At 38.4% G+C, this 27065-nt stretch overlaps 1 protein-coding gene across 4 annotated transcripts in view; it reads left to right on the forward strand.

Moving 5' to 3' along the window:
• The window catches only part of VGLL4 (vestigial like family member 4), a 162885-nt gene that overhangs the window by 19698 nt on the left and 116122 nt on the right, over nucleotides 1-27065 (forward strand). Inside the window, exon 1 of one of the 4 annotated variants that reach the window (XM_077857811.1) lies at nucleotides 22836-22968. The exons of the other annotated variants lie outside the window; for them this stretch is intronic. Within the exon in view, the coding sequence (XP_077713937.1) occupies nucleotides 22935-22968 (34 nt within the window). The 5' untranslated portion in view covers nucleotides 22836-22934. Of the gene's footprint in view, nucleotides 1-22835; nucleotides 22969-27065 lie in introns of those variants that run through there. 4 annotated transcript variants of the gene reach the window in all.

Raw genomic sequence — 27065 nt, forward strand, 5'->3', positions numbered from 1 at the left:
CACAGAATAAAGAAGTACTTAAAGGGCAGCCCAGGTGGCTCAGCGGTTTAGTGCCGCCTTCGGCCCAGGGCCTGATCCTGGAGACCCGGGATCGAGTCCCACGTCAGGCTCCCTGCATGGAGCCTGCTTCTCCCTCTGCCTGTGTCTCTGCCTGTGTGTGTGTGTGTGTGTGTGTGTGTGAGTGTGTGTCTCTCATGAATGAATTAATAAAATCTTAGAAAAAAAAAAGCATATTGTGACCCTTGTATTGATATATTGACATAAATGATAGCAAAGCTACATGAAACAAAAATTACCCTGACTTTGCATGGTGATATACCTGTTTTGTTCTTTATATTCTACTCTATTTAAATGAGAATTGGGTCATGACTCATTAAATAGACTTTAGGATCTACCGATGAATTGGGACCCACACTTGAAAAAACAGGATTTGATTTATATCCCCTTTGTTGGATAAACTCGCTGCTGGCTCCTCCCTTCAGGTACTGGGAAGACTTGACTAACACACAGGGTCATGAAAATACGGTGAGCCAGATTATTCAGACATGTTGGAATACATTGGTGACTAGACAGGAATGACATCATCATACTCTCTTTCAAGAGTACTGGAAGACTTGGCACACCAGTTGTGAGCAAACGTGACTACTCCATTAGAGGCAGTTCCTCCCTTTCTCAGTCTAAATTGTTCCTGAATTTTTTTTTTAAGATTTTATGTATTTATTTGAGAGACAGATAATGAGAGAGAGCATGAGGTGGGGTGTAGAGGGAGAAGCAGACTCTCTACTGAGCAGGGAGCCTGATGCAGAGCTCTGTCCCAGGACCCTGGGATCATGACCTCAGCCAAAGGCAGACACCTAACTGACTGAGCCACTCAGGCACCCTTGTTCCCAAATTTTACAGCGGTACTCAATGAAATGGTTACTCTCCTTTGGTTAAATTTATTTAACTCCATCTTGCTCCCTAATGTGTGCTCCTAGCTGTACTACCACTCTATTGAGATTGCTTCATAGACAGTAATTGAGAGAACACGCATCTGATCATTTGTAGCCTAATTTGATGGCATTAATTATTGCATTAGTGATTTTTATCCTTTATATCTTAAAACACCCAAGAGAGATACCATGCATTTTCATCCATGACAGTGGTTCATTGTGGCAGTGATTCCCAAAGAGAGGGAGGAAGGAAGCATTCTGAAAATGCCTTACCAGGTGATTCTGTCATTGGATCCCTTCTCCCGGTTGAGGTAATGGTCGAAAAATACTCTGGGAGAATCCTGGATTTGGATCTTTAAGAAGGAGGGACTAGATCCTCCTACATGTAAGGTGCTGTAATTCCTTGGCTATCCTATATTCTTTAACCATATTCACCAGTGGTTTATATTTTGTCCCATTTCCGTTATCATTGTCTCTCTCTCATACATATGTGCATATATTTGTATATACATGTGTATATATATGCAGATTATTTTTCCTGAAACAATTGAAAGTGGGAGAGCATGCCTCTTTACTCCTAAGTACTTCGTTATGTATTTCCTACAAATGAGAACATTCTTTTGCATAATCACAATATGGTTATCCTTATTAAAATGTTATTTAAATATATATAAACCTAAAACTAGGCATAAAATCTTTATGCATATAGTTCTTTTACAATTTCATAACCAGAATATGAATTTATAATTTAAATATAGTGATAAAAGTTAGCCATGATACAGCAGATAGCTATCTGCTCCAACTGAAGCCTGTTCCACTAGTGTGGTCCTGCTGTCACACTGGGTTTGCTTCATCAATGCCTGTACTGCTATGTGCCCTCTGACACAGTTTCCTCCCCACTTTTATCTTTTCAAACTTTTTAAAAATACTTTATTGTACAGATGGTGGTGAGTGACATAAGTTGGCTTTCTCAATGCAAATGTTTTAATTTCATATTAGGCCTATTTCTGTCCTTATCTCACTAGACCAGGAAGAAATGCAAACGTAGTCTCTGAAATCATGTGCCAGTACCTCATTGTATAGTAAATATCTGATTTTTAACCCCCAGATTTTCTTTTTCTTTTTTTAAAAGTAAGCTCTATTCCCAACATGGGGCTTGAACTCATGGCCTAAAGAAGAGTTGCATGCTCTCCTGACAGAGCCAGCCAGTTGCCCCTGCTTATGTTAGGTTTTTAAAAAGATTCTCATTGACCACAGGGGAGCCATGGTCTTTTCTTTCTTCATGCTCAGACATAAACTTAGCATCTTAATGGAAGGAAAATGAGGGGAACTTAAAATATGATTTATTAAAGACAATTTCTATTACACCCTCCTTTATGACAAGTGACATTTTAGATGTTAAAGTAAAAACTTTACCATGCCTTTTTTTTTTTTTTTTACCTAACATTGAGGCCTTAAACCTGAGGCTCCTGTGCCTGATGAAATTCTTGTAACATACACTTGTGTATCATATAAAGATACCAAAAAAAAAAAAAAAAAAGATACCACTCTGTTTCTCTTAAAAAAAAAAAAAAAAAGATTCTCATTGAAATAACACAAGTGAAAATTCCTCACAGCCTTCAGAGCTTTGTCTGTGGACCTCAGTTTAATCACTGTATTATCTCATTTTGTTCCCTCAAAAACCCTATTAAGTAGATATTGTGATTAGTCCCATTTTATAGATAAGGGAACTAAGGCTTACAGAGATTTTTTTTTTTAATTTTCTTTTTTAGGCTTACAGAGTTTAAATAATGTGAATACTAATTATAATAATTCACTATACTAATAAATAAGGATCCTTAGGTGGTAGTGGCAGCTCTAAGATTCAAACTCAAGCAGCCCGACTCTGAAGCCTAAACCCTTAATTTCTCTGCTGTATGCCTTCTCAGAGAAAAGGCATTGAAGACTGACTGCTGAATGAATGAATGCATGAATGCATACATATATACATACATAAAAGATTTCTGTAAATTCTACTTCCACTAATAAGTTAGCAAAAGGTTTTTCTTTGGAAAATGTTCGTCAACCAGTAAATAGCATTTCAGGAATAATTAGTAGCTATAATCAACCAAATGTTAGGATGGGTGGTGGCACATATTCAAGAACTGCAGGGACTCTGCTTTCTCATGTGTGTCCATGACTCAGATCCTCACTGCCACAGAACTTCTCTTTTTAGGGAGCTTTCTTTTCCAGTAAATATCTCTCAGTTAAGACATTCCGATGGTATGGGCAGCCTCACGAAGTAACAGATCCCTTACTGCCAAAGTTCAAGTAGAGAGGACATAACCACTATTCAGAGTCTCTGCAGGAGAGACTTGGTGGTAGGTGGGTGGCCACACTTGCTGACCTAAGATTCTCTGAGTCTGTTAGATCCTAGACTTGCTCAAGGCCAGGATCCTGTTCCATACTGCTTTGTATTCCAAGCATGTACCATTTGATGCATATGGTTGGCATTTAATAAACATCTGTTGGTAATAAAGTAACCGCTGTAGTGAAAGGCTCATCTCTAAGGAATTAATTTATTTAACACTAGCAAAAATGACTCATTATAATTATCACTATTACTACTAATAGTGTACAAATTGAAAGGAGTACTATATTCCACTTGATAATAATTAATAGTTGGCAAAACATTTTCATTTGATGGTTATAACAGGAATTTTTGCAGTAGGTTGAGTGGGAGTGTCCCAGAAAGAAAACTAAGCTTGAAAAAGTTGGATGCCTAATCCAGGATTAAAATGTAAAAAGAAGGGATCCCTGGGTGGCGCAGCGGTTTGGCGCCTGCCTTTGGCCCAGGGCACGATCCTGGAGACCCAGGATCGAATCCCACGTCAGGCTCCCGGTGCATGGAGCCTGCTTCTCCCTCTGCCTGTGTCTCTGCCTCTCTCTCTCTGTGTCTATCATGAATAAATAAATAAAATCTTAAAAAAAAAAAAATGTAAAAAGAAAACTCAAAGTGTGCCTCTTCTCTCAGTGTCTTCATGTGCGGTCACACACTATGATTGCCAGAGGTGCACTTAATAACTGAGTGTCAGCTGTTGCTGGGGAGTGCAGGGTACTCCAGGGGTGAGAGTCATGAGGTCTTGGGGGAGCTTACCTCTTCCTCTGACTTCAAGCCTCCTTTTGATTTTCGAAATAAGGACTGAATTTATTATCCTTTTTAAAGGTTTGAATCACTAATAATATGCTTTGTGCTTTTTCAGTTATTTCCCTTTTGTGAACAATGGCATTGAAAATATCTCTCAGAAGCTTTATTTTTATTTTTTTAATTAAAAGAAAAATTTTAAAAGATTTATTTATTCATGAGAGGCATACAGAGAGGCAGAGACCTAGGCAGAGGGAGGAGAAGCAGGCTCCCCGCAGGGAGCCCTATGCGGGACTGGATCCCAGGACCCCAGGATCATGATCTGAGCCAAGGCAGCCGCTCAACCCCTCAGCCACCCGGACGCCTGGACGCCTGGAAGCAGAAGCGTTACTTTTAAAAGGTGCATAAAACCTAAGGTGGGATAGTATTTACGTGCTAACTTAAGACACTCTAGGTGTGGTCAGCTGCTTTAATCAAAGTTTGCCTTCCAGGCGCCTGGCATACAATCAGAAGGGCTACCCTCCTGAGACAGCTATTACAAAGGTCTCTGCTATTTTTGTGCTTTTATACCAGCTCAAATGTTAGAAATGGATCTCCACTGGTGAAAATAATGGCTCGTTAATTAACAGTGGATGTTGGAAATCGATTCTTCCACCAAATAGCTCTTTAGCCACTTGAAGATGGTTTATTATGTTTTCTTTAAACCAATATTTCTCAGCCTTTAGAAATCCATGCTTTCCTTTAATACCTATAAAAATGTAATGAGCTATTGTAGTGTCATTTGCAATTCAATTTAAAAAGTCAGAGTCAAAAAAAAAAAATAAAAAGTCAGAGTCAAGAATCCTTGGATGAAGTCCTTCTGTTTTCCATTTGATGCCCGCCTTCCTCGGCGTCCCCTTTGCTTCCCAGCACGTTCCCGCGTCTCTCTCTGCAGCTCGAGGCGCTGTCCGCGGCAGGCTGGGCGGGCTGGGCGGGCTCTCCTCCGCACTCCGCAGCGGATCTTTGCGGAATAGGCCTTCTAAGCTCACCTTTGGGAGTCACTGTCTACTCCGCCACTCTGGCTCCTTGGCGTCCCTCCTATAATAGGTACATTCAGACTTAAACAATGATTTTTGTGTGTGGTCTGGGGATAGTGTACCTGGTACTACCACCAGCCTTGATCTGGAGTTCTCTGGGACAGAGGGACGGAGGGACTGGGAGGGCAGCCTGGTGCCAAGTGCCTGAGGCAGCCACGCTGAAGACTGTAGGGAGCAGGGGAATCCTGGAGAACACAAGGCTCTCTCCCGCTTTGCAAGAGGCAGCCGCAACCCAGCGCCAGTCACTGTCGTGTCAGAGCTGTCAGGAGAGCGGGCTGTGCACGTCTCCCCTCAGGACACAATGTTGAGAAGCTTGCAGTCAGCCCTGGTGGGAGTGTTTACACTGGGGCAAGAGCTACGGAGCAGGGCTTGTTGGGTTTTTCCTCCCAGCAGAGCCAGTTGCTACCGTTTACCAGCATGCACTGGCTCCTGGTGACTGCTTTTACATGGGAATATGGGGCTGGATTTGTTAAATTTTCTGATTCTTCAAGACAAATTGAATCCTGAATTTTTATGTAAAATGTATTGATTTTTAAAATTCCATGTGAGCCAAACAGTCATTTCCTTGCGAAGATCTGACCTGTGAGTATCTATCTAGTACGTACTTTCTGGTCTAGTTTTAATACTTCTATTAGTACAACCTAAAATAACAGTAGATTTAGGGACGTCTGGGTGGCTCAGTGGTTGAGCATCTGCCTTTGGCTCAGGGTGTGATCCTGCGGTCTGGGATCAAGTCCTACATCAGGCTCCCTGTAGGGAGCTGGCTTCTCCCTCTGCCTGTGTCTCTGCCTCTCTGCCTCTCTCTCTCTCTCTCTCTCTCTCTCTGTGTGTGTATCTCATAAATAAATAAATGAAATCTTTAAAAAATAATAATAGTAAATTAAAAAAAAAGAAATCTAGATTAGCCCCCCCTCCCCTGTAAGTTGTGAATACTATAGCAATTCTTTAAGAGCTGAAATGGTGGTATTTAACGTTGAACCACTTCCTGGTATCTGTCATTGACTTAATATGGAAACGAATTTGGATATGTTTGTATTTTTTTCTTCCCAATCAGATTTTCTGTTAAAAGACAGAGGCCACATCTTTGCTTCACCTTATTTTGTTTTCTTAAAGATTTATGTTACACACTTATGAAATACTTATTGACTTGATAGTGGATGTGTGTGTATTGCAGAAGCAATACCTTTGGGTTTACACTTTTAGGGAAAGATCAAGTTTGAAAGATCAAACTGTTACATGCTTAGTGGCTTTAGATTTATTGTAACTGCCTTTTTATTGGACCAAACTCATAATTCCTCATAAATGAAATAAATAAATCTTTCCATTTGAAATCTGGGTAAGTTCCTATTTCTTTCTCTAGGACTGCCTTTCTCACAAACTTTATATGTGTTTTTTTCCCCTTTGAAAAATATCACTTAAATGTCACTTCTTTCATGGAACTTGCCATGTTTAACTGGATTGTAGTCACTTTTTTTTTTTTAAAGATTCATCTATTTATTCATGAGAGACACAGAGAGAGCCAGAGACACAACACATGGAGAGGGAGAAGCAGGTTCCATGCAGGGAGCCCAACGTGGAGCTCAATGCGGGACTCGATCCCAGACCCTGGGATCATGCCCTGTGCCGAAGGCAGACGCCCAACCACTGAGGAACCCAGGAGTCCCTTGTAGTCACTTTTTAAATGAACTTGACAAACAGAAATCTGTTTTGTTCACCAGTAAGCAAGAGTGGAGAAGAATGATTTTTCTTTTCCTTGGCAAAAATGGTAGTTGGGGTGCTTTGAGTAAAATAGTTTAAGTTACAAAGGAATATTTCATTTAGGAACTTAAGAGGACAAACTGGATTTTTGGGGTAAAATGGTAGCCTGAACAAATGTTTTTAGTTCCCCTCTTAATAAAAATCCTTTAAAATAACAAAATACAGACATTTATTTTATTTTTATTTATTTTATTTTTTAAAAGATTTTATTTATTTGTTCATGAGAGAGACAGAGAGAGAGAGAGAGAGAGAGAGAGAGAGAGAGGCAGAGACATGGGCAGAGGAGAAGCAGGCTCCCTGTGGGGAGTCCGACCTGGGACTCAGTCTCCAGTCTCCAGGATCATACCCTGGGCTGAAGGCAGTGCTAAACCACTGAGCCACCTGGGCTGCCCAAAATACAGACATTTAAAAAAAATATGTCACACTGCTAGAAAACCAGAAAAGGTGCCTACCTGTAGTAGACCAAAACGTAGGAAGAATTCCTGGAAAACTGAAAACAGATGGGATTAGATTGACAAAAGGAAATAAAAACAAAAATAAAAAATCATAACCCAAAGCACAGGTGCAAGAGAAAATGGGATTAAAAGCAGAGTTTACAGCCACTAACCACTACTGACAGGAAGGGGCCCTAGAGCCAAATTCATGAAACTCAAGTACTGCATTTATGACAATAACCCTCTGGCAGAGAACTGAGAACTATGCTCTAAAGAAAGTAAACACCCTGCCTTGGTAAGATTCCTTAACTGGATGAAGGGAGCTGAGAGGGCAGCAGAATAGAGTTTAAGATTGGTGTGGACACCCCCAACCAAAAGCTGGGTGGGCAAGGTGATGTAAGCCTTCCTGTAGGCAGTGTCACAAAACTCCTTCACCACTAGAGGAAATACTCTTATTTAGGCAGGTTGTGTTTGTCTCCCAGCCTGCTCTCTTACGTGTTTCCCACCCATATACCCTAAAGCACAGCCTGCTTGCTGGACACCTCTTGTCCTCTTACCTAGGGCCTACAGCTGCTCCTCTCCAGGGAGAGACCCCAGTGCTAGCTAGCCAGGAGACATGCATTAGCTGCTTTTGGTGATTGAACTAGTCTTTTCTGCTGAAGTATGAAGGAATATCCCAAGATCATCTGGCATTCGAGGAAAGCAAATAAGATGAAAGAAAGACCCAGAGTAAGCAGACTTTGGGGAATATAGGAGAAGCTAAAAACATGTTAGTATCTTCAAAAAGATTTGAGGTAGTGAATATGTTAGATAATAGCCTGCTATGAAAAAATATTATTTATGCAATAAAGTCCATGGAACTTTAAAATAGGATTATTAACTTAAAAGATTAAATAAATCACCTTGAGAATTGGGTAGATATGATTAAAGACAAATTTAGTGACCTGGAAGATAGGCAACAAAATTTTATAGAATATCACAAGGAATTGAGGGAAGTAATAGAGATCTCAAACATCCATCAGATGGAAGTTCTGGTGATGAAGCCAAAGGAGGACTGAGAAGATGCATTTATTAGAAAAGCAGGGGCACTGGGTGGCTCAGTTGGTTAAGCATCTGCCTTTGGCTCAGGTCATGACCCCAGAGTCCTAGGATTGGCCCCATGTTTTGGCTCCCTGCTCAGCGGGGAGTCTGCTTCTCCCTCTCCCTCTGCCCTTCTCCCTGCTTGTGCTCTTGTGTGCTCTGTCAAATAAATAAAATCTTAAGAAGAATAGGGGGCTGCCCAGGTGGCTTAGCAGTTGAGCATCAGACTTTGGCTCAGGGTGTGATCCCGGAGTCCCAGGATCAAGCCCCACATTGGGCTTCCTGCATGGAGCCTGCTTCTCCCTCTGCCTATGTCTCTGCCTCTTTCTCTCTGTGTGTCTCGCATCAATAAATAAATAAAACCTTAAAAAAAAAAAGAATAGGAAATTAGTGGACCCAATGAACAACCAAGATAGTAATAGTAATAGTAATAGTAATAGTAATAGTAATAGTAATAGTAGTAGTAGTAATAACGCTAAAGTAGAAAGAAAAGAATTGATCTTTGCTTTTATTTTTATAAATAAAAATGAAAATCAATAAACCTAAAGAGTAAAACCAATTTTTTTTTTAATAAGCCAAATAAATGACATAAATCTTTGGCGAATTTGATTAGGGAAAAGAGAATACATACAATTATAGAACATTACAGGTGACAAAAGGTATTATTATGAGTATAGATGAAAATAATATACAAGTGAATACATATATACATATACCAAACAATGAAAAATGTAAGTGAAATGTATAATTTTATTTGGATCATGGAAGATAGGAAATCTGAACTAGTCAATGATTATAGGAAAAATTGAAAAGATAGTCAGAGATATGAGGCCCAGATATTTGGTTTTTAAAGAATTATTTATTTAGTTATTTGAAAGAGAGAGAGAGAGAGCACAGGCCCAGGGGGGAAGAGGCAGAAAGAGAGAGAGAAGCAGATTCCCCACTGAGCAGGGAGCCTGAGTCGAGACTCATTCTCATGACCTTGAGATCATGACCTGAGCTGAAGGCAGACCCTTAACCGATTGAACCACCCTGGTACCCCCTAGATAGTTTTATAAGTGGAATTAACAAATCTTCAAGAAATAAATCTCCTTATAACACTATGCGTAGAGCACTTTCTCACTCCTTCTGAAGAGTAATATAACTATGATATCAGAAGTGGATCAGGAAAGCCCAAAGTGTATGTGGATATTATAAATCAATTTCCCTTCTAACATAGATATGAAGATCCTAAATTAAATATTAAGAAGTTCAGTCTAGTGTATTAAAAGTAATATATATCGAAGTAAACTGCATCACAGGAATGCAAGGATAGGTTAATAACAGGGGCTCTTAGAATGTAGTAAATTATTTGTATTACTTTAGTAGATTAAAAGAAAAATCATATAATCATGACAGAAATTCAAAAGTATTTGATGAAATACATTAATTTATGAAAAAAAACTCTTAGCATGATGTGAATCAAAAGAGACTTCCTTACATTGATAAAAGTAACCCACTAGAAACCTATGATTACTGTGTTTAATGGTGAAACAGTTTAAGTCAGGGCAAGACAACTCAAATAGCATTGAACTTAAGGTTCTAGCTAGTGAAAATTTTTTCAGATTTTTTCCCAATTTTTAATTTTATTTTAGTTCCAGTTTAGTTAACATACAGTGTTATATTAGCTTCAGGTGTACAATATAGTAATTCAACAATTTTATGCATTACTTAATGCTTATCATGGTACGTGTACTAATCCCCTTCATCTATTTCATCCATCTTCCCAGCCACCTCTTCTCAGGTAATCATCAAGTTTATTCTCCATAGTTAAGGATCTTTTTTTGGTTTGTTTCTCTTTCTTTGTTTTCCCTTGCTCATTTATTTTGTTTCTTAAACTCCACGTACAAGCAAAATCATATGGTGTCTTTCTCTGACTTATTTCCCTTAGCATTATACTCTCTAGCTCCATCTGTGTAGTTGCAAATGGCAAAATTTCATTCTTTTTCATGGCTGAGTAATACTCTACCAAACATACATATACACATACACGTACCACATTTTCTTTATCCATTTATCTATTGATAGAGAGTTGACTGCTTCCACATTTGGTTATTGTAATTAATGCTGCAGTAAACATAGAGATAGATGTTTCCCTTTGAATTAGTGTTTTTGTATTTTTTAAGTAAATATCAAGTAGTAAGACTACTGGATCATAGGGTGTTTCTATTTTTAACTTTAGAAACTTCCACGCTGTTTTCTATAACAACAGTTTGCATTCCCACCAACAGAGCACAAGGGTTTTTTTTTTTCCCCACATCCTTACCAACATTTGTTTCTTGTGTTTTTGATTTTAACCATACTGACCCATATGAGGTGATATCTCATTGATTTGCATTTTTCTGGTGATGAGTGATGTTGAGTATCTTTTCATATGTCTGTTGGCCATATGGATATCTTTGGAGAAATGTCTGTTTCTGTCTTCCACCCATTTTTAAATTGGATTATTTGTTTTATTGGTGTTAGCTATATAAGTTCTTTTATATATTTATGTATGTATGTATGTATTCATTCATTCATTCGTGATAGACAGAGAGAGAGAGAGAGAGAGGCAGAGACACAGACAGAGGGAGAAGCAGGCTCCATGCCGGGAGCCCGATGCAGGACTTGATCCCAGGACTCCAGGATCGCGCCCTGGGCCAAAGCAGGCATTAAACCACCGAGCCACCCAGGGATCCCCCTGAGCTATATAAGTTCTTTATGTATTTTGGATACCCTTTATTGGATATTTCATTTGCAGATATCTTTTCCCATTCAGTAGGTTGTTTTATAGTTTTGTTAATTGTTTCTTTACTGTGCAGTAGCTTTTTATTTTGATGTAGTCCCAGTAGTTTATTTTTACTTTACTTTGTCTCAGGAGTCATAAAAGTCATAAAATCCTGATTCTAGGATTTTTATGGTTTCAGGTATTAAATTTAGGCCTTTAATTCATTGTAAATTTATTTTTGTGTATTATGTAAGAAAATGGTCCGTTTCATTCTTTTGCATGTAGTTGACAGTTTTCCCAACACCATTTGTTGAAGAGACTTTTTCCCATTGCATATTCTTGCCTCCTTTGTGGAAGATTAATTGACCATATAATTGTGGGTTTATTTCTGGGTTTTCTATTATTTTCCATTGATCTGTGTGTCTGTTTTTGTGCCAGTCTCATACTGTTTTATTCACTATAGCTTTGTAATAGAACTTGAAGTCTGGAATTGTGAAACTTCCAGTTTTGTTTTTCTTTTTCAGGATTGCTTTGGCTATTCAGGGTCTTTTGTGGTTCCATGTACATTTTAGAATTGTTCTAGTTCTTTGAAAAGTACTGTTGGTATTTTGATAGGGACTAAATTCTAGCTAGTGAATTTTTTTTTTAAGATTTTATTTATTTATTCGAGAGAGAGAGAGAGAGAGAGAGAGAGACAGGCAGAGGGAGAAGCAGGCTTCATGCAGGGAGCCTGATGTGGGACTCTATCCCTGGTCTCCAGGATTACACCCTGGGCCGAAGGCAGGCACTAAACCGCTGAGCCACCCAGGGATCCCTAGCTAGTGAATTTTTAAAAACTGAAAAGTTATAGGCAAAACGGTAATTTTCAGATGTTTATAAATAGTTTACTAGAATTTTTTTTTTCTACTAGAAAAATTTTAATGTCCCCATGTATTATAATGGGAAAAAGACTGCTAGGACTAATAAAAGACTCAAATAAGGTGTCTGGTTATAAGAGTAGCATCTAAAAAATCAATACTACCCTTATTCACTTGTGATAACCAGTTGCAAATTATCTCTAAAAAAGTCTTATTCACATACCAACCATAGATATGAAGTATTCAGGAAAATACTAATAAGAAACATGTAGGACCTACATGAATAAATCATAAAACTGTTGAATGACATGAAGATGATCTGAATAAAAGAAAATACCATATTTCTGAGTAAGAAAGATTCAGTCAAATAAAGATGTCAGTAACATTCATTTTAATCTATGTTATCCTAATCAGATTCAATATGTCAATATAACCCTAATCAGAATATCAGATGTAATTTTTAAATTGGTAAACTGATTCTAAAGTTTTTTTGTTTTAAAGATTTTATTTATTTATTCATGAGATACAGAGAGAGAGAGAGCGAGAGAGAGAGAGAGAGAGAGGCAGAGACACAGGCAGAGGGAGAAGCAGGCTCCATGCAGAGAGCCTGACATGGTACTCCATCCCGGTCTCCAGGATCAGGCCCTGGGCTGAAGGCGGTGCTAAACTGCTGAGCCACCTGGGCTGCCCTGATTCTAAAGTTTATGTCAAAATTTATGAAAAATAATTTGGGTGAGGAGCGAAGGGACTTGCTATATCAGGCACTAAAAATCTCTATAAATTGTATTATAATTGTGAAGTAATTAAAATGGGGGTAACACTGGCATTGCGATAACTAGAGCAAGTATTTTTTAAACTTAAAAAAATTACAATCCATAGTAATGAAAGCATTTTACAATTAAGTTTCATGGAATAGATGGACATAGTGTGCAGGAAGTTTGCTGGGGGTGCTGTCAGGATTATCCCTGTGGGGGAAGGGAAGAACATGGGAGCAGAGGGAGAGGTTGGGCTCCTGAGCAGTCCCTGCAGGGTCCTCCCACTTTCTCCTGTCTCAGACTGTTTTCTGGTGAACCCAGCTAATAGCAGACCTTTGCAAATGGATGCTAATTTAGGATTACTGGAGATAGGGCCTTGATTATTTTCTTGTTCAGTCTTCTTTCTGATGCACAGGTGCCCTCTGCAATATTCCTGAAGTATGAAGTATTCAGGAAAATACTAATAAGAAACATGTAGGACCTACATGAATAAATCATAAAACTGTTGAATGACATGAAGATGATCTGAATAAAAGAAAATATCATATTTCTGAGTAAGAAAGAAAATACTAATTTTAGCTGTCTGTCCTCTGCTTGAATGTAAGAGATGGAGACTTTATTATGTAGCTGCATCTGTCAGTGTTGAACACTTTAAGGAGTTAGAGCATTTTAAAAATTATTATTATTAAAGATTTTATTTATTTGAGAGAGAGAAAGAGAGAGAGAGAGAGAAAGCAGGGCAGGGTGAGGGACAGAGGGAGAGGGAGAAACAGACTCCCTGCTGAGCTTGGAGCCCAATGCCAGGGAGTGGGGAGCAGGGAGAGGGTGGGGTGGTGGTGGTGGAGGTTAGAGTGGGAGGTGGGGCAGAGGCTCCATCCCAGGACTGTGGAATCATGACCTGAGCTCAAGGCAGCTGCTTAACCAACTGAGCCACCCAGGTACCCCTTGAGCACTTTTATTATTAAGTAAAAATCTGCATCTCTATAACTTTCTCACCTTAGATACACTTCTCTCAGCTACTCCAAATACCCCTTCCAATCCTTGGAATTGTTCCAATTTCCGCCCTTAAGAAAATTGAAGAAAGTTACCACATTTCCTTTAAGTTTCTTCTTTACCCCTATTGAAATGCCTCATATTCTCACCTATCTCTTATATGATGTCCTTTCTCTCTTTTCTCCTCCAGCTTTATTGAGGTATAATTGACAAAATTGCATATACTTAAAATGTGCAGCATGATGGTTTGATATATGTATGCAATGTAAATAATCAAGTTAATTAATACATCCATCACCTCACATTAGCAAATGTGTGTGTGTGAGAACACTTAAGATCTACTCTGATAGCAGATTTCAAGTATAAATACAGTATTTTCACCTGTAGTTACCATGCTATGCATAAGATCCTCAGAACTTATTTATTAACATTTGTGCCCTTTGACCAAAATCTTCCCATTTCTCTGACCACCCCTAGCCCCTGGCAATTAATTTTCTATTCTCGTTTCTATGAGCTTGACTTTTTTTTTAGATTTCATGTGTAAGTGAGATCATGTAATATTTGTCTTTGGCTTATTTCACTTCACATGTCCTCCAGATTTATCCATTGTGTCACAAATGGCAGGATTTTTTCTTTGTGTGTGTCTGAATAGTGTTCCACTGTATACATATACACATTACATTTTCTTTGTCCAGACATTTATTAATGGACACTTAGGTCGTTTCCCTATCTTGGCTTTTGTGAATAAGGCTGCAGTGAACATGTGAGTGCAGGTATCTCTTCTCGATACTATTTTCATTTCCTTAGTGTATATACCTAGAAGTGGGATTGCTGGATCATACAGTAGTCCTATTTTTAATTTTTTGAGGAAATTCCATTCTGCTTTCCATAGAGGCTATACCAATTTACATTCCCTATAACAGTTTTACAAGGGTTTCCCTTTCTCCATGTCCTTGCCAATATTTGTTCTTGTGTTTTTTTATAATACTCATCCTAACACAGGTGAAGTGATATTTCATTGGGGTTTTGATTTGCATTTCCCTGATGATTAGTTGATGTTGAGCACCTTTTCATATATCTGTTGGCTATTTGTATATCTTCTTTGGAAAAATATCTATTCAAATTCTTTGCCCATTTGTTTTATCAGCTAATTTTTTTTGATATAGAGTTGTATGAATTCCTTACATATTTTGAATATCAATCTCTTATCAGATACATAGTTTGCAATTTTTTTTCCTGTTTTATGGGTTGCCTTTTCATTTTACTGATTTTTCTTTTGCTGTGCAAAAGCTTTTTCATTTGATGCAATCATCCATGTTTATTTTTGCTTTTGTTATTTGTGCTTTTGGTGTCATATCCAAAAAATCATCGACAAGACTAATATCAAAGAGCTTATTATCTTTTAGGAGTTTTGTGGTTTCATTTCTTAATGTTTAAGTCTTTCATCCCTTTTGAGTTGATTTTAACATATGGTGTAAGATAAGGATCCAGTTCATTGTTTTGCATTTAAGATGTACAGTTTTCCAAACACTGTTTATTTTATTTAAAAATTTTTAAATATAAATTCGATTTAATTAACATAAATCATATTATTAATTTCAGAGGTAGAATTCAGTGATTTGTCAGTTGCATACCAGGTCTCATTACATACCAGGGCTCATTACTTCAAGTGCCCTCCTTAATGCTCATCACCCAGTTATCCCTTCCCCCACCTTCCTCCCCTCCAGCAACCCTCAGTTTGTATCCTGGAGTTCAGCATCTCTTATGGTTTGCCTCCCTCTCATTTTTTATCTTATTTTATTTTTTCTGGTCAGGATGGCTAGTATCAAAAGGATAAGAAATAATAAGTGTTGGCACAGATGTGGAAAAAAACCGAAACCCTCATGCACTGTTGGTGGGAAATGCATATTGGTATAACCATTGTGGAAAACAGCATGGTGGTTCCTCAAAAAATTAAAAATAGGGCAGCCCGGGTGGCTCAGTGGTTATGGCGCCCCCTTCAGCCCAGGACCTGATCCTGGAGACCCAAGATTGAGTCCCGCTTCAGGCTCGCTATATGGAGCCTGCTTCTCCCTCTGCCTGTGCCTCTGCCTCTCTGTGTGTTTGTGTCTTTCATGAATAAATAAATAAAATCTTAAAAAAAAAATTAAAAATAGAGCTATCATATGATCCAGCAATTCCACTACTGGGTATTTACTCAAAGAATATGAAAACACAAATTTGTAAAAATATATGCGCCCCCACGTTCATTCCAGCATTATTTACAATAGCCAAGATATAGAAGCAAGCTAAGTGTATATCTATAGATGAATGGATAAAGAAGATGTGATATGTGATACACACACACACACTTATCACCACACTGGAGTATTACTCAGCCATAGAAAAGAATGAGACTTTGCCATTTGTGATAACATAGATGGACCTAGAGGGTATTATGCTAAGTGAAATAAGTCAGAGAAAGACAAATGCCATATAATTTCACTTATATGTAGAATCTTCAAAACAAATGAACAGAAACTAAACAGACTCATAAACACAGAGAACAAACTGGTGGTGGCCCAGAGGAGAGATAGATGAAATAGATAAAGGGGATTAAGAAACAAACTTTGAGTCATAAAACAAGTCATGGGATTAAAAAAAAAAAAAAAAAAAAGTCTGGGCAGCCCGGGTGGCTCAGTGGTTTAGCGCCGCCTTCAGCCCGGGGCAAGATCCTGGAGACCCGGAATTGAGCCCCACATCGGGCTCCCTGCATAGAGCCTGCTTCTCCCTCTGCCTGTGTCTCTGCCTCTCTCTCTCTCTGTGCCTCTCATGAATAAATAAATAAAATCTTAAAAAAAAAAATTCCTAAGGCATAGAAAATATAGTCAATAATGATGACTACACTAACTGTGGTGAGCATTGATGTATAGAATTATCGAACCCCTATGTGGTGCAATTGAAACTACCATTACATTGTATGTTAACTGTACTTCAATAATAAAAACCGAAACCAGATGCTCCTTTATTCTTCAATTTTAAAGTTATTTCTAATTATCCCATTTGTGCATGATGCTACAGTGAACACTTTTATTCAGACAACTTCTCCATCCCCTTCTCCCCTTTAGGGTTATTTCTTTACAGTGAATTTCCAGACAGGAATCACTAGGTCCAAATTTGTATGTATGCTTCTATCATGGCTGTCCTGTAATTAAAAACAAAACAAAACAAAACTGTTCTCTGGTTCTTATTTCATCACATATAGTTGAATGTTAAGGAAACTTTTGGAAGGAAATGAGTCACTTACTATTTTCTATTTATTGTTTTACATGTTGTTAGTTTATTATTTCCAAGTACATATTAAATTCCTGAGGTTAGGATTCTATATTCTCAGCCCAGTACAGTATAGAACTTATGAGTAAGTGCTCAGTTTTGGTTGCTTGGTTGAGAAAAAAGAAAAGTTTAAAAGGGAAATTAATTCTGGGGAAAAGACAAAACATTATTGATATCTGGTCAGATTATCATTTCTAGAAATGTACATTTAGGAATTTATTCCAGGAAGAATAATAGTCAACTCCATGGGAAGGGCTCATCTGTGAGGGAGAGAAAATCCTAGTAGATAAGAGCAAAGCAGATAACCACTGGGAATGGAAAGGAAGGGGAGGGGAAAAGGAAGGGAAGGCTGCTGCCATTTACTAAGTACCGAATACAATGGTGTGAGCATTTCTGCATGCAGTCCTTACAGTAATTCCGGCCTTCCATCCATCCATTTATTGAATGCTTCTTGCATGTCAGATGTCATGCTAAGTAATGATGTGGAGGTATCTGCTTTGGCAGAAATCAGGACTTTGTTATCTCATAGCCAGTTGGTGGCAGAGATGGGGGGCAATCAGACTTGACTGCCTCCATAGTGCATATCCTTTCCAGTATGATGTTTCGGTGTAAGTGTACATTGTATTGGGAGTTAATCATGCACTTTTTATTTAGACTTTTATTAAGGGACTTGGCATAAGTGCTGTCCATGAGAAAAAAGTAGTATCCACCAAGGCAGCCCATGGTATCTTCCCACTATCCTCCCCATTGCCCTTCTGGATCAATCTTAGTATATTATGGGACCCTGTATCTTAGTGTAGTCTGCCTTCTATTCAGACTTGTTTGTCAGTCAATCGGTCTCTCCCACACATTTTGATTTCCCAAAGTATCCTTGTGTAGTACTTTAAGCAAAATAATTATTTTACTTGAAATTAAATATATTTTTTTCTTAGTAGGTATGAATTTGGTAGTGTGTTGGGATATTTGATTATCATGCTGCTGTGGAAAATAGCACATGGTTGTAATAGTAAGGAATATTTAAAAATCAGATGGCTTTTCTAAGGAGCATCTCTGGGCTATGATTTTTTTAAAAATGAATGTACTTAATTTATTTTATGGAAAATTTACAACTTAAACAAGTAGAGAGAACATTATAATAAGCTCTCTTACACTTTTAGTTGGATTAGGATGATATGTTGAGGGTCACAGCTAAACAAAAGGCAGTTTAAAAGGAAAGCAACATTGTGACCAGGAATGGCATTCCTGCTGGAAGATAATTAGAATGTAGGTCAGAATTAATACTATATTATCTCTGGAGTGAAAAATACCATGATAGTAAGAATTTAGCTATGGGTCAGAGATATTTTATGTGGTGTGAATCTTTAGGGATTCTATTCTTGAGATCTGAGCTCCGAGAACAATAGCTTGCACTGAAGCTGGCCTATGAAATTAGTAATTTACTTTTTTTATTTTTTAAAAGATTTTATTTATTTGAGAGAGAAAGAGAGCACAAGTTGGAGGGAGGGAGAGAGAAAGAGGGAAATGGAGAAACAGGCTACTCGCTGAGCAGGGAGCCCAATGTGGGGCTCCATCCCAAGACCTGGGACCCATGACCTGAGCCAAAGGCAGATGCTTAACCAACTGAGCCACCCAAGTGCCCCTTCTATTGATTATTTTCAAAACTTCTATCATTATTTTAATTTTCTAGAACTCTTTTTAAAAGTTACACCCTCTTTCACCAATGCTATGTCTCTTGGAGACAATTAATACATTGAAAAAAATTTCCTTCTTGCACGGTCTTTGAGTTGTCTGGGTTGCTTTCTTTTTTGTTTGATTTGGTCTCTTTCTTACATGTTAGTAGCTTTCCTCAAATATCTGCTTGTGTACTCATGATTAAGGTCAGGGAAGAAATGACTGAGTTCGGTAAAAGACAGAGGGAAGCTTGTACTCTGAGCCCCACTGTAGGTGATCTTTGAGGGCCATCTGTTGGGGGAACCTCCAGTCTCAGTATTGTACATCTTTTATCTTGGGTTGGTTGAGTTTGTTAGAGCTCTCTAGAGTTCAGAAGCCTAACTGCCAGCATTCTGGGAGCCAAGGAGGGATGTGAAATCAATCTGCTATCCTTACTTAGGTAGGGGTTTAAAGTAGCACAGAACTGAGGTTCAGTACCCAACCCCATTGTTCACTAATCCTCTATAAGCTGCATTTTATTTTATTTTTTTTAAATTTTACTTATTCATGAGAGACACAGAGAGAGAGGCAGAGACACACAGACAGAGGGAAAAGCAGGTTCCCTGGGGTGGGGTGGGGGAGCCTTTTGTACCCTGGGATCACATCCTGAGCTGAAGGCAGATGCTTAACCTCTGAGCCACCCAGGTGCCTCTATAAACTGCATTTTATTTTTTTATTTTTTTTATAAACTGCATTTTAAAAACAGCTTTATTGAGACTGATGTACCACATGACTGACTAAAAATGTACAGTTCAGTGGTGGTTAGTATGCTTACAGAGTAGTATATTTGTAGTGTTGTATAACCTACATTTTATTAATTGAAATATATGTGGCATATAACATTGTAAAAATTTAAGATGTATAACATGTTGATTTCATACATTCATATTTTGTAATAGGATTGCCATGTAGCAGTAGCATCTCTCTCATGTTACATAATTATCATTTCTTTTTTGTGTCTTGGAATAATTAAGATCTAGTTTCTTAGCCAGTCTGATGATTGTAATACAATATTGTTGTCTGTATCCACTATACTGTGCATTAGAGCTCTAGGACTTATTTATATACTGGTTTGCAAGTTTGTACCTTTCAACAACACCTTTGTGTTGCATCCTCTCTCTCCCTCACTGGAATGTAAGCTCTAGGAGGGCTGAGAATTTGTCTTCAAGGCTAAGCCACAGCATTTAGAACAGTACTCAGAGTGTGATAGGCTTCGAAACTGTTTGCATGGAGTTTCACTTGAAATGCTTATTGGCTTCCTTCCCTTTGCAAATCCCTCTTTTACTGTCACCTTTTGTAAATGATTGTGGGGCTGCTTGTTGAAGTAGAAAAACATTGAGCTAATGATGAGTAGAAAAACATTGAAGCTAAATATATAATGGTTTTCAGAGACTTATTTTTAATTGTAAAAAATTTTTTAAAGATTATTTATTTACTTATTCATGAGAGACAGAGACAGAGAGAGAGACAGAGAGAGAGACAGAGCAGAGGGAGAAGTAGGTTCCATGGAGGGAGTCTGACGTGGGACTTGATCCCAGGTCTCTACGATCATGGCCTGGGCCGAAGGGAGGCGCTCAAACGCTGAGCCACCTGAGCTGCCCCAGAGACCTATTTTTTAGCCCTTGCTTTGGCGATAACTGTGTTATTTATTTAAGCTTTTTGTATTCCATTTTTCTAAGTGGGACTAATACTTGCTCTGCCTTGCTTCTGGTGAGCCTCTTGAGAAAAGTGTTAAAAGTATAAATGTATAAAAAGTATACAGTGCTTTTATAACAGAATATTTAAAAATTAGGAACATGAGCTATCACCTTGCACCTCTCAGAATGGTATTTATCAAAAAGACAAGAAACAGCAAGTGCTGACAAGGATGTAGAGAAAAGGGAACCGTGGTGTCCAATTGATGGGAATGTAAACTGGCACAGTTACTGTGGAAAACAGTATGGAGGTTTCCCAAAAAATTAAAATTGAACTACCATATGATCCAGCAGTCCTACTTTTGGATATTTATCTGAAGGAAACAAAAACAGGATATTGAGGAGTTATGTATGGACTTGCATGCTCATTGTAGCATTATCCGCATTATCTAAGACCTGGAAGCAACCTAAATGTCAATCAGTGGAGGAAAGGATAAAGAAAATGTAGTGTATGTGTGTACAATGGAATATTATTCAGCTATAAAGAAAAGGAACTCTTGGCTTTTTGTAACTTTATGGATGGACCTCGAGAACATTATGGTAAGTTAAATAAGGCAGAGAAAGACAAATGCTATATGACCTCACTAATATGTGGAATCTTAAAAAAACAAAAACAAAAACAAGGGTGCCTGGGTAGCTCAGTTGATTGAGCATCTGCCTTCAGCTTGGGTCATGATCCTGGAGTCCTGGGATCCAGCCCCAAATCGGGCTCCCTGCTTAGTGAGGAGTCTGCTTCTTCCTCTGCTCCCCACTTCCCCACTCCCCACTTCACACTTACATTCTCTCTCTTTCTCTCTCTCTCTCACTCATTCTCTATCAAATAAAAACATTTAAAAATTTTTAAAAAATTAAATAAAAACCCAAATTCATAGGTACAGAGAACATATTGATTGGTGGTTACCAGAGGCAGGGAGGAGCATAGCAGGTGAAATGAGTAAAGTTAGTCAAAAGGTACAAACTTCCAATTATAAAATAAGTAAGTCCAGGGATGTAATGTACAGCCTGGTGACTATGGTTAACAATACTGTATATTTGAATGTTGCTGAGAGTAGATGTTTAAAATTCTCATCAGAAGACATTGTAATTGTGTGGTGATAGCTGTTAACTAGACCTATTGTGATCATTTTACAGTTCATACAAATGTTTCATCATTGTGTTACACGCCTGAAACTAATATAGTTATGTGTTAATTATATTTCAGTTAAAAAAAGTAAATGTAGTTAGAATCAGAATACCTGAAGATCTCTTTACAAAAAGCATAAAAATAAGGAATACATTTAACTTATTTTTAAGCCCTTACCTTTCTTTTTTTTAATTTTTTAATTTTTCTTTTATTTTTAAAGATTTTACTTATTTATTCATGAGCGACACAGAGAGAGAGAGAGAGAGAGAGAGAGAGAGAGGCAGAGGGAGAGGCAGGGTCCATGCAAGGAGCCCAATGTGGGACTCAATCCCGGGACTCTAGGATCACACCCTGGGCTGAAGGCGGCACTAAACTGCTGAGCCACCAGGGTTGCCCTACCATGTTGTTTTTTGATTGCTGTAAGATTATTTGTTTTCATCCTCAGGTTAATTGAGGTTAATCTGAAAATGTATACTTTTTCTTTTTTGGTTAGGATCTAGAAAAATGGGATTCCCAGATTCCTTCTTTCCAAACTAATAGTTATTATTTGGAATTGGACTTCCTGTTTAATTATGCTTACTGGTAAATATTTGTCATTTCAGTGGGGGGACCTAAGAACCTAAAGGCAGGTGTTGGCCTCTCAGCTTGTTTTGTTGAGGTCTCTGAAGGTAGAGTGTGTTGCTAATGGCTAAAAGCTAAGCATTCTTCTCTATCCCAACCTTTTCCTATCTCCCTCAATGTTTTTCTCTTTTCGTTGGCTGAACCTCAAATCAAGTCTTATTATCTCTTTGATCCATAAAAAGTTCAGCTCTGGCAGCTCTGGCTTATCTATATTACATTGTATCCCCATTTTCCGATAAGCGGCCATCCCAGTGGATTTAATGCATCTCTTTGTGTCCTGCAACTTGCTTTTCTTTTTCCCTTTGATTCACTCATTCAGTTATGTGTGGAGCATCTGTTCTCCTATTTGTCCCTCTTCTAGGCACTAGGACACAACAAGGAACAATCCAGAAACCTTTCTCTCATGGAGCTAGATGGAGCTTTCAACTTTCTTCAGTCTGGGATGCTTCTTTTGATTGACTCCAGTATAAAATAGAAGTATTTAATTAAATAATAGATGAATATCTTGACTGAAGTTTAGTGGTCTTTGTTCACATGTTGAAAAGTTAGTTGCATACTCTTAAGTTTTTCTGAGAAATTCATTTTGAATTCTTGTAGTTATGAATGATCCTTCACTGATTGTCTCTTGCTCTGCTTGCTCAATCGTCCTCCACAAGAACAGATTTCCTCCCTTTGCTGAATAGCAGAGACTTGCTGTGGAACCTGGCCTGGGAGAACAGATGAGGGAGAGCTTGCTGTTTTATATTCAGTTCTGTGAGTAACTGGCCTAAGTATTCCGTGTGATGTCTGCCCTTTATTTTTCAGTTAAGGCAAAGAGTTCAGCCTTCTCTTTTTTCCTTTTTCCTTTCATAGAATTTTTTGTTGTTGCTATTAACTTCTAACTTTAAAGAAGTTGGTAACTTTGTTGTTGTTGTTGTTAACTTCTAACTTTAAAGAAGTTGGTAACTTCTTTAAATGTATACAGATAGCTTTTATTTCTCAAAGTTGGCTGCCTCTGCCTCCCTGTGAAGTATTTAAAAATGCACAGATGAGGAACCCAGAAGACTCAATTTCAGTAGCAGTGTGGCTTTGAGTGAGTCACTTAATGTCTTCGGTTCTGTGTCCTCACCTGTAAAATAAGGAGCCTAGAGAAAGCTGTTTGAAAGTCTCTCTTGCTGTGCTAAGAATTTTAGCAAAGTCTCAGCAAGGAATGATGACTAGAGATCAGAGGATGCACGTGTCATTTACCTTACAGAAGTTTGACAGGTGATGTTTGCACAAGTTTTGACTTGCAAACCTGTGCCTGTGCTGCAAGACTTACGGGAATTGTGAGAATTTGCTGAGGATATTGCTCCAGAGATAGTGAATAAGATAGAGAATGAATATTGTTTTTAAAATAAGAAAATAGAGGTGCCTGGGTAACTCAGTTGGTTAAGCATCTAATTCTTGGTTTTGGCTCAGGTCATGATCTCAGGATCGTGAGCTTGAGCCCCACGTTGGGTTCCATGCTCTCCTGTCCCCCCCTCCCCCCATATAAGTAAATAAGTCTTTAAAAAATAAGAAAATAATAGGAAAGTAGAATTTACAACGGGGGAAAAACACTAAACAGAAGCATATGCTTTCTTCTTGAGCTATTTTAATACTGAGAGCACAGTCTTAGAAAGTCAAGTTACTTCCTGGGTGTCTGAAAATATCTTTGCATCCTGGATTCATTCAAAGTTGACCTTCTGTACTTAAATTCTGGTTTTGTTAAATAGAGTTTGTGCTTTGCAAAGAGGACTCCTAATTGCCCTTTCTCTGGGATGATGATTCGAAGTAACCACAAACTTTCAGAAAGTCCAAAAGTTCTTGGCTTCCTAATTCCATTACTTTGCGGCATGATACTATGTGCCATTGGGAATCTTGAAGAATTTAGAGAAAGAGGGAGAGGTTGGTGAAAGGGTTCAAACTTTCAGCTATTAAACAAATAAGGTCTGAGGCTGTAATGTAAAACATGATGACAAGAGTCGGTAACACTGTATTGTAAAATTGAGTTTGCTAAGACAAGCTGAATGTTCTCACCTAAGTAAAGAAGTAAACAAGTAGGACAATGGATATGTTAATTAACTAGATAGGGGAAATCCTTTCACAATATATATGTATATTAAAGCACCAGGATGTACACTTAAACATATCTTATAATTTTATATGTTAGTTATATCTCAAAAAAGCTGAAATAAAAAAACAAAAACAAAAGAATTTAGAAAACTTGCCAGGAAAAAGTCCTCTGCTTTGTAGGAGATAAGCAGATGGCAAAAGGCATTTTATCTACCTGGCAAGCAAGAACAGTAGAGATTTGGAAATTTTGTGACCCATTTTAATGGCAGAGTAAGCAGTAAGTGAAAATTGAAACAAGGATGAAGTTAATAAAATAATAATTGTATGGGTATCAAGAGCTTTGCTAGAATTTTAGCCAAATATCCTATTCTTTTTGAAAAAATGCTAGGCATTTTGAAAACCTATTTTTAAGAGGCGTGTGGCTGGGATCCTGGGCTTTGAGCCAGGGGCTGGCTTTGTGGAATTTTCCCAGTTGAGATTTTTTTTAAAAAGTGAATTTTTAGGGCAGCCCCCGTGGTGCGGTGGTTTAGCATCGCCTGCAGCCTGGGGTGTGATCCTGGGGACCCGGGATCGAGTCCCACATCGGGCTCCCTGCATAGAGCCTGCTTCTCCCTCTGCCTGTCTCTGCCTCTGTGTGTGTGTGTGTGTGTGTGTGTGTGTGTGTGTGTGTCTATGAATAAATAAATAAAATCTTAAAAAAATGAATTTTTAGATGATATATTCTCAAATCAGCTCCTTTAGGAAGCACATTGCTGCAGAGAATATATTCTCTCCCTCTTTGCTGCTCAACTGTGGTCTGTGGGGTCACCTGGGAGCTGGTTAGAAAAATGCCTTCATGTCCTCACAGCAGAGTGACCGATGGAGATGCATTGTGCCCAGATCCCCCAGTGAGTCGTATGCACGCTGAAATTTGAGAAGCGCAGTTCTCTACCCCATGGTAAACATGTATTTTTATATTTTCTTTCTTTTTGGGGAGTAGGGAGAGGGAGGAGTCTCAGTTTTTTCCCCCCAGCTATAGTGAGCTATAATTGGCAAGTAAAATTGTATATATTTAGAGTGTATAACACTCTAAATGATTTGATACATGTACACATTGTGAAGTTATTACCACGATTAAGTGAATTAACACATCTATCACCTCATGTAATTACCACTTTTTAAATTTTTTTTCACATTTTCTTAATTAACTTAGCAAAATTGTAACACAGTGCTTTTCTTGCAAAGAAAAGTTCGGTAGGTTTGTCTAAATGGCTCATTACTTCCTGAAAACACCATTTGTGCTGGAGACCAGAGTATAATCTTCTTAAGGACAGGGACTCCTGCTGTTGCTACTTTGTCTTCCCTCCACCTGTCTCAGCACGATGTCCTTGACATGGTGTAGGATAAGGGAGGAGACTGACTCCCAGTCAGCGTGCACAGCGTGCACAGGTCGCCAGAAAAGTTCCTTTTTTTTTTTTTTTAAGATTTTATTAATTTATTTATTCATGAAAGACACACAGAGAGAGAGGGAGAGAGAGGCAGAGCCACAGGCAGAGGGAGAAGCAGGCTCCACGCAGGGATAACGACGTGGGACCAGATCCCAGGTCTCCAGGATCACGCCCTTGGCCGAAGGCAGTGCTAAACCTCTGAGCCACCTGGGCTGCCCACTGTGGTCTTCTTAATGGAAGTCATACCTTCTGGAAGCAGGATTCTAGTCTCAAAGAATTATGCCAAATTGATACAGTCAAAGAATGTTGTTCTAACCATTACTCCAGGATAAAAATATTACAGCAATACTGTCATAGTTCAAGATGTTTTTGGAGTTGCCTTAGGGAAGAGTTTATGAAATACACCAAAATAATCAGTTTTATTAATATTTACCTTTTTTTGGAATAGCTATTTTAATCACCCCTTTAATTTGCATCAGTTGTTTAAATGGCTAGATGTTTCCTAAAATTCTTTTTTTTTTTTTTAAGATTTTATTTATTCATGAGAGACACAGAGAGAGAGGCAGAGACACACAGAGAGAAGCAGGCTCCCTGCGGGGGGAGCCCGTTGGGGGACTCCATCCTGGGATCCCAGGATCACACTCTGAGCTGAAGGCAGATGCACATCCACTGAGCCACCCAGGTGTCCCTGTTTCCTAAAATTCTAATGATGTCTTCAAAGAATATTTTTTGTCATTTAATGTCATTTTGAAAAAAAAAAATGATAAACTAGAGGAAAATCTAAAAATTTTCAAAGAAGAGCTTTAAACAAAGACAATATTCTGTGTCTGAGTTGCGTTTTGAAAAACATTTAATTAAGTGTTTATTTATTTCAAGCCATGTGTTAGGTGCTAAGGCTACAAAGATGAGTAATATATGGTCCTGCCCTTAAGGTACACGCTGCCCAGTGGAGGAGAAAGAGATGTTTAAATATGAATCACGGTTTAGGGATGCAATCCTCACTGTGTTAGAGGATCAGTGGAAGCCCAAAGAAGAGATTATTTCAATCTGGTTGATATTTAGTCAAGGACACAGGCCATGGGATGGGTGGAAGTGGTTTTACCAATAGTCTTTGAATTGAAAGGAGTTTTTACAGAAAAAAGAAATTCTAAATAAAGGGAACAGAATGAACCCTGGCATGCAGTCAGTAAAACACACAGATACATTTGGAGAAGGGTGCCTAGGTAATATGACCAGAACATGGGGGGTGGGGCACTTTACCCCATGGGAAGCTAAGCTCCTTGAGAATAGGGACATCAGGTACATCCTTGCTACCTGCAGGAGTACCTGGCATATATCAGGCAGTCA

This window comes from Canis aureus, chromosome 19 (assembly GCF_053574225.1).
Source record: "Canis aureus isolate CA01 chromosome 19, VMU_Caureus_v.1.0, whole genome shotgun sequence".
Classification (NCBI taxonomy): domain Eukaryota; kingdom Metazoa; phylum Chordata; class Mammalia; order Carnivora; family Canidae; genus Canis; species Canis aureus.